General features: G+C 48.5%; 1 protein-coding gene across 1 annotated transcript; it reads left to right on the top strand.

Annotated features, from left to right (window-relative positions):
* The first annotated feature begins 1,379 nt into the window (after window positions 1-1,379).
* IGFBP1 (insulin like growth factor binding protein 1) lies at window positions 1,380-6,536 on the top strand. The gene is made up of 4 exons (XM_023226481.2): window positions 1,380-1,893; window positions 3,411-3,571; window positions 4,816-4,944; window positions 5,843-6,536. The coding sequence occupies exons 1-4, from the start codon at window positions 1,473-1,475 to the stop codon at window positions 5,972-5,974; spliced, it is 843 nt and encodes a 280-aa protein (XP_023082249.1). The 5' UTR covers window positions 1,380-1,472; the 3' UTR covers window positions 5,975-6,536.
* Window positions 6,537-8,415: the final 1,879 nt, after the last annotated feature.

Consider the following 8,415-nt stretch of genomic DNA (forward strand, 5'->3'; position numbering starts at 1 on the left):
GATCATTTCCTTGAATGTAAGAATGACCATCGCTTGAGGTGATTCAGCAATGCTCTACTGTTTTAGAGTGTTTTAGCCAGATTACAGAGAAAGGCAGTTACTTAGGGCTTGCTTATGGTAAGCAGGACTGTGTGGGCATCAGAAAAGTGAATTCTAGTTCAGGATGCACTATTACAGCCTCTGTGACTTTGACCTGGCAATATCCTTCCTTCTCTGGCCTCAGTGTTCTCCTCTATAAAGCAAGGGGCTGGACAAGCCACCTCCAATTTCCCAGTTTGGCAACACCACTCCTAAAGAATCTGAAGGGACAACAGGAGGCCCAGGCCTGGAGGTAGGGTAGCCCAGAGCCTGTGCCTGGAATGGGAGGCAAAGATGGTGCCAGGTGGGTGGGAAACTGTGGGGTTTGGGGATCACAGGAGAGGCCAAGGGGCAGGCCTAGAGCGCGGCATGCTCCCTGATCACAGCTCTCCCCTGGAAGGCCATGGAGGGAGTCACGGGGAGAGCCTGCAACTCCTGGAGATAAGCGTGATTCTAACTTTCTCTGAAGGATTTTTTTCTTGTGACTTCTTTCCTGTGAAAGAGAATATCCAATAAATGAGAATTTTAACTAAAGAGAAAACCATTGCATTTGCTACTGATAAATATCTGGCCTGTGCCTGAAAGTCACAGGTGCCCTGGGATCCTGGCTCCACTGCTGACAAGGCCTTGTTAGACCTTCTTAACTGCCCCTCCAAAGAGGAGAAAGGCTCTTGGAGGTAGAGTGAGATTGGAGAGCTTGGCAGAGCCCTAGGATGAACTGTGTTTTTTTGTTTTGTTTTGGTTTTTGTTTTTTTGCAGGTTGGAGGCTTTTTCCTGCAGAAAGAGAAGCAATTCTGGGCTTTTCCACAGATAACCTGCTAGGGCTTGCAGAGACCCGGATTCTAATCCCGTCTCGCCTTTCCTCACGTGGGACCTTGGTTTCTGCATTTGAGAACTGCTGGGTGGGCTGGTGTTACCCAGGAGGTTCTGATTTTTGCAGGAGACGCTTTGCAGGAGATCTCTAGGGCTTTTTCTGTGTCAATTAAAGAGCCTGACCAGCTGGGCCTGGGCTGTCGTTTTAACAAAAACAAACGCCATTCCCCTCCCAGCTGAGCACTTGTTAGAACTGGACTTTAACTCAGGGCCTGAACCCCCTAACAACAGGACAAACAGTATGAAATCAAAACCGTCTACCCTCCTCCCACCTGCGGTTTGCGTAGGGCCTTGGGCGCACTAGCAAAACAAACTTATTTTGAACACTCAGCTCCTAGCGTGCCGCGCTGCCAATCATTAACCTCCTGGTGCAAGTGGCGCGGCCTGTGCCCTTTATAAGGCGCGCGCTGTGTCCAGCGAGCATCGGCCACCGCCGTCCCATCCAGCGAGCATCTGCCGCCGCGCCGCCGCCACCCTCCCAGAGAGCACTGGCCACCGCTCCACTGTCACTCGTCCAGAGTATGGGCCACCGCCCGCCGCCACCAGCCCAGAGAGCCTCGGCTCCTGTCTGCTGCCCGCGCCTGGAGATGTCAGAGGTCCCCGTTGCTCGCGTCTGGCTGGTACTGCTCCTGCTGACTGTCCAGGTCGGCGTGACAGCCGGCGCTCCGTGGCAGTGCGCGCCTTGCTCCCCCGAGAAGCTCGCTCTCTGCCCGCCGGTACCCGCCTCGTGCTCGGAGGTCACCCGGTCTGCCGGCTGCGGGTGCTGCCCGATGTGCGCCCTGCCTCTGGGCGCCGCGTGCGGTGTGGCCACTGCACGCTGCGCCCAGGGACTCAGTTGCCGCGCTCTGCCGGGGGAGCAGCAACCCCTGCACGCCCTCACCCGCGGCCAAGGCGCCTGCGTGCAGGAGTCTGACGCCTCCGCTCCCAATACCGAGGCTGCAGGTACCACAGTCCCGCCCCTGCCCCAGCACCTCCTTGCCCACCGGCACCTCCGGTCCCCACTCCCCTAACTGCTGGGTGGGGCTGGAGCCGGGCAGGGGCTTGTCCACAATTAGAGCTTGAAACTAGAGCACGTAGGTGGGGAAGGAGCTTGGAGTGGAGACCGATCCTTGCATGGTCTTGGCAGGACGTGCCCTGGGAAAAGAAGGAAGATGTTCCAGGGCACACAAAGCTTAGTGGAGACTCAAGGAGGAAGCTCGCACTTGGTCCTCGTAGCCCAGTGATCTTTAGATACCCAGACAGCAAGAGTAGAGGGAGGCGGTGGGGCTGCCTCCGCAGTTGGGCTGCCACCCTGGGTCCCCCACCAGTCTCCTTGCCAGCACGTGGGCAGCCCCAGTGGCTGGAGCATCCGGGGAAGGCCTAAGAAGGGAATCCCTCCTGCTGGCCTCCCCAGGAGGTGTTTGGAATGTCCTTTGTAATATACGTCCTGGATACAGTATGTGCTACCCAGATGTTTACAGAACATAATGTGAGGCTAAAAGCTTCACTTCCATTCATTGCCATAGAAAAACAATGTTTGATGTGTATGTTGCCCCCTAAGAACATGACAATCAGGTTCTTTCCTGGATTTAAGCAGGCATTTGTTTGTAGCGGGAAGTGGAGGAAATGCCTCTTTCTCTACTCCAGCCCCTATCTCCTCATCTGGGCTGCTTGCACGTCCTGTGCCATTCTGGGAGGAATCAGGACTTCCATACCCTGATAGGGTGTTGGAGTGAGTGCGTGAGAGTCAGTGACCCTTCCAAGGAGGGAACAGGGTTTTCCTGAGATTCTCTGCCCTTTAGAGGAAATGAAAGGGAGTCCTCTCACTGATCCTCAAGGAGAGGAATTTCCACAGGGGGTCCCTTATAGCCGGTTTTCTGATTCTGTTCATGCACCTTTGGACTCTATCTGCAAGATCCTCTTGGCACGAGGGTGGGTTGGCATTGTTTCAGATAAGTCCCTTAGGATGTGGGAAGGCAGGGGTCCCAAAATAGCAGAGGGTAGTACTTTGGGTCAGGAGAGCTGCATTCTAGATTCCTCTTCTAGATGAACTGTACCATTCATTCAGGGATATTAGTAAAATCCCTATTTTAAGGATGGGGAAGCTGAGGTTACAAGGCTCCCCACTAATGCAGTTAGGAATTGAACTCCAATCCTGGCTTCTTTAGGGTTGTTCTCAGCCTCAGCAAATGCGTTTGTTGCTCTGCTCCCCTGCTGCTTTAAAAGCAGAAACGTGGGGCATCCTTGCCAGTCCCCAAAACTTACTATTGTCAGGAACAGAGCTGGCATTGCTCTTGTCATTCCTCTTCCTGGAAACCATTACAAGGTCCTTTACAGTGAGAGTCAGTGAAAATCAGGTTAAGGAATGTGGCCATCCTCATGACCCAGACTGGTTTTGAGGGAAAGAAGTGAACTCGTGGGGTCACGGAGGTACAGATGCTTTGAGAGGGCTCATGGGGTCTGCAATGTTTCCTTTCCAGAGGCAGGGAGCCCTGAAAGCACAGAGATAACTGAGGAGGAGCTCCTGGATAATTTCCATCTGATGGCCCCTTCTGAAGAGGATCATTCCATTCTTTGGGATGCCATCAGTACCTATGATGGCTCGAAGGCTCTCCATGTCACCAACATCAAAAAATGGAAGGTGAGGCCCAGCAGGTGGGTGGTGGGAACTCTCCTGTCAGAGGCCGTAGCTTGAGTAGGCTGTGACAAGCAGACCTGGTCCACTCCTTCCTGGTCCTGATGTCCTGGAAAGAAATGCTTTCCCCCCAAACCTAGTGGCCATTTCTCAGCTAAACTTTCTCAAGCTGTGAACACAAGGACTTTCAGGAGAGATGCCTACTGGATGCAAAGAAAATATAGTTCCTGATAATAGGTTACTTCATGTCTCTGAACTCCTCTCAATAAGGGTGTCAGAACATTGAATTACATTGTTCCAAAACTTAGTACAAGGCCCTGACTGCTTTCACCTCCATTGTATCATTTGCTTCCCTTTAAAAAATTGTCATAAAATAGACATAAAATTTACTGTTTTAACTATTTTGAAGCATAGGTTTCTATGGCGTTAACTAATATACATCATTAACTATTTTAAAGCATAGATTTCTGTGGCATTAAGTAACAATAAGTAATGCACGTTATTCTGCAACCACCACCAATATCTACCTTCAGAATTTACATCTTCCCAAACATCAACTCCCCATTATCTTAATTAATGTCTGTTTTGAATTCTACCACTTGAGGGCGACAGAGAATCAAAGTCGGAGTGACTTGATTTGAGAAAAATAATTGCTTCCACAAACATGCCCACCCAGAAAAAGGGAGGATTAAACCATTTTCTTAATACTTTGGAATTTAATCTGAGAATAATGATAAATGGAGGAAAGTTAATTCTTAAATTATCCAAATGAATGCCTTAATCCTCACTTGATTTAGTTTATGTAAAATAACCTTGTAGATTGCAGAGGAAAGTTATTCAAAATCTAGAAATCTCTTCTGCTAAATTCTTAATTAAGAGCTATGCCCACTCTTCTTCTAACCAGATGGCAGGTGCCAAAAGTGTTCAGTAGGTGGCAGGTGGAGTTGGGAAGAGTTTTGTGGTGTTGCTGAGGTTCTTGCCTGGGGATGTCTCTGTGCAGGTGTTGAGAGAGTGTTTGGTGACGGAGAGAATGGTGTTCTTGTTCTTTATCCGAACAACTCAAGACAGACTAACCACAGGTGGGAAAAAGAGGCCCAGCAGGAGCACATCACATGACACCTAGTCGCAGGTCCCCATGGCCAGATCATAGGGCCACTCCTGCTTCTACAAAACCTCTTCCATCTGTCATTGTCTAAGCTGATAATTCACTGTGTCTTGTTAGATATCCTAATGCAAAGTTATTCTCTTAGGAGCCCTGCCGAATAGAACTCTACAGAGTCGTAGAGAGTTTATCCAAGGCACAGGAGACATCAGGAGAAGAAATTTCCAAATTTTACCTGCCAAACTGCAACAAGAATGGATTTTATCACAGCAGACAGGTAGGTGGGCTTGCCAGTGTGTGTCGTCAGGGTGAAAGGGACTCCTGCCCTATATTCCTGCCAAGCCATGGTCATTCATGGCAAAGAATGTCCCCTCCAAAGTAGACACCAGAACTGGTTGTCTTGAGCCAGATCCACCCCTCTGGGAACCTGGAACATGTAGGCGAAGATAGTCCATTGAACAGGTCAATGTGTCACTGCCAGAGGAGGAAAACCTGCACTGGACCAGGGGCCCTGGGGCTAAGCCTGAGCTCCATCGCTCAGCAAGCCAATAGCTATGGAAGACTTTCCTAGGCCCCATAATGCTTGGATCTCAGGTTCCTCACTTATACAAAAGAGTAAGGGAACATACTTAACATAGAAAAGCAAGCATCTATTTGTACAGCTTTTACACTGTTTTCTCTCTGAACTGTCTAATAAAACACAACAACATTTTTGTGGCTTGCCAGATAATAAATGAAATCAAACAGACCAAGATTTCATGTTGAGGAGTGCTTTAGGCCTCAGTGAAGTACAGGTTCTGTAGATTTTATTGAGAGAAACTGAGGACTAGGCCCTACTTCACAGGCAATGAACAGTGGGGTACACATGATACATGTTCCCCCTGGGTTGGGCTCCCCTGACATTGGGCTATGAAGCAGACAGCTGTGCACACGCTGTGCTGTTTAACCACGTGAGAAGTCATTATTGCATGTGCCACTCAGTCACTGTCTCTATTTTATCATGAGAACCAGGAGGGTGTGAGATTTGCCGGCATCATTGGCAGCTGGTTTCACAGCCGGGACTATTGGCTTGGCTCTGCAGTGCTTGGCTGCACTGAAAAAAGGGCCAGCTATGGCTCTACATTCCCCTGTCAGCTTGTCATCTGCTGCTCTTGACCTTGGTCTTGTCTTTGCAGTGTGAGACATCCCTGGCTGGAGAGGAGAGGCTCTGCTGGTGCGTCTACCCTTGGAATGGGAAGAGGATCCCAGGGTCTCCAGAGATCAGGGGAGACCCCAACTGCCAGATGTATTTTAATGTACAAAACTGAAAACAGATGAAATAATGTTCTGTCACGTGAAATATTTAAGTATATAGTATATTTATACTGTAGAACACACACACTTATATATATGTATATGTATATATATAACTACTTTTTATACTCCATATATAACTTGATATATAAAGCTGTTAGTTTATTTATTCACTGTAAGTTTATTTTTTCTACACAGTAAAAACTTGTACTATGTTAATAACTTGTACTATGTCAACTTGTATATCATGAAACACTTCTCATCATATTGTATGTAAGTAATTGCATTTCTGCTCTTCCAAAGCTCCTGCGTCTGTTTTTAAAGAGCATGGAAAAATACTGCCTAGAAAATGCAAAATGAAGTAAGAGGGAGTAATTTTTCAGGTAGTTTAATGGAGGACGGTTAACTTGTATATTCCACCATTCACATTTGATATACATGTGTAGGAAAAGTTAAAGTGTTGATTATGTAATCAAAACCTGTGGTGATGTTGCCACCGGTTAAAATGTACACTGGATATGTTGTTAAACACGTGTCTATAATGGAAACATTTACAATAAATATTCTGCATGGAAATACTGTTATCTCTGTGGATGTTTATTTAGTGGTATTATCTTTGTTTCTGAAATCCCTTTGTCCTTCACCCTCACCTTCCTTATACATTTTGTGCTTTTGTGATATCAAGATGGTGTTTTGGGTCTGCAGAGCCCCTTGTCCCAATTACCCTAGATCTTGCCCCAGCTGCCGCAGGGTTTCCACTTCCCAGTGGCATTGGGACCTTCCTCCTCTGCCCGGGCAGGCTGGGCATTCCTGTGTCTCACCTCTCCATAGTCCCCAACCTCCCCAGGGTCCTTAGCCTCTTCCTCTTGGTTTGGTTTGTCCCTTCCGTTCAACTTATAAATAGGAACAGGGTTTCTTTCCTCTTAAACACAAGACAGAGTGCTTCCTTGTTTTGCTCCCTAGCCTTTCCCTTGCTTGCCCTCCCTTCCTGCTAGCCTCCGTCTTCCACAGGGCTCCCAGCATCCTTTTGTCACTTCTGTTTCCATGACTGAGCCCTGATTGCAGCTCTCTTTTCTGCTCCTCAGAGCTCTTCTTCCTTAACACTGTGCCCTGCTTGGTGTGCCCAACGCTGCCCCTCCTAATTCTTGAGCACCCTATTGATTGCTGCTTTCCTCCCCTCCACATCTTTCCTGGCACCTTGCCCATCCCAGGGGATTCCGTCCTGGTCTGTTGGCTGCCTCCAGCCCTGTCCCCTGGACTCCCCCTGCTCTTTGTCGGGGGGAAAGCTCACACTTCTCCTTGCCCCAGGCCACCTCTTGGAGGCTGCTTCTCTCATCTGTGGGGCTGGAGGCCTCCCTGACATTCTGATTTTTCCTGGAGCTCCAGCTCCCTATCTTGGGTCTCCTGTTTAACCCTCCAACCCCACAGCTGCCAGGCTGCCATCCTCTCTGCCATGCCCATAGGGCTGGTCTGTAAACTCAGCACTCAGACTCATCAAGAGGAGCAGCCAGACTGATGTGGGACAGGGACAGACTGATAGGTGCAGCCCAGGACCAGGAGGTCTGTTCATTTGCTCAGGTAATGAAACCATATCTGGCACAGCAGCTGCAATTGGAGTCACCACTCCATTAAGCTTATAATAATTCACTGTTATTCTCCAAGATCCGTCTGTCTTCTGCACAGGCCAAATAGCAGAGTTCAATGGGGATTTGGTGAGAATTACCACTCCTGCATCTTTCAAGTCCTTGATGGTGGCACTAATTTCTGCCATCTCTCTGGGAATGCAACAATATTGCTTCTGAACTGATCAATGTCAGTTCAGAGCCAGTACCCTGTAGTTCCTGAAAGGTCTGATTACTTCCTTTCCCTCAATCTACAATTGCCCTGGTGAAAGCCTCTAGGTCCCTTTGGAGAAGACTGGGAGAAATATTTTCAACAGTGTACTGGGGTCCTTTCTCAAGGAGGCCCAGCCTCCCCTTCATTCCAGGGGTTCTGGGTCTATGAACTGGCCTGAGAATTGATTGAGATGCCAAGACCCTCTGCTTTTGTGATTCAAATTAGATTTTTGTTCACTTGTCCTTGAACTTTCCTGCTTATATAAGTCAATAGCAATTTAGTAGGTTTCCTATCAGTTTCACTTCTAGGAATGTCATGATCAAGTAGCCAACACTATAGATCCACAGGAGCCTGACTATTCTGAGTGCTGCCTTGGCTCTGCTGTCTGTTAGAGTAACTGCACCTACCTTGCCTTTGTTGGTTGAGTGCCTGCACTTGGTCTCTGCTACCCTTGGGATCTCATTACTTCCATTGCATTTATGTTTCCCAGTTCAGCAGCTGCGGTTCCCACTGTACGGTCTGGTCTACAGAGAAGAGCAATGCCAGAGCTCTTCTAGTATGCTGAGGCTCCCCTCACAAATGTATTCTTCATGGTCAAGGTACAAGGTGTGCCCTTTGG

This window comes from Piliocolobus tephrosceles, chromosome 8 (genome assembly GCF_002776525.5).
Source record: "Piliocolobus tephrosceles isolate RC106 chromosome 8, ASM277652v3, whole genome shotgun sequence".
NCBI lineage: Eukaryota > Metazoa > Chordata > Mammalia > Primates > Cercopithecidae > Piliocolobus > Piliocolobus tephrosceles.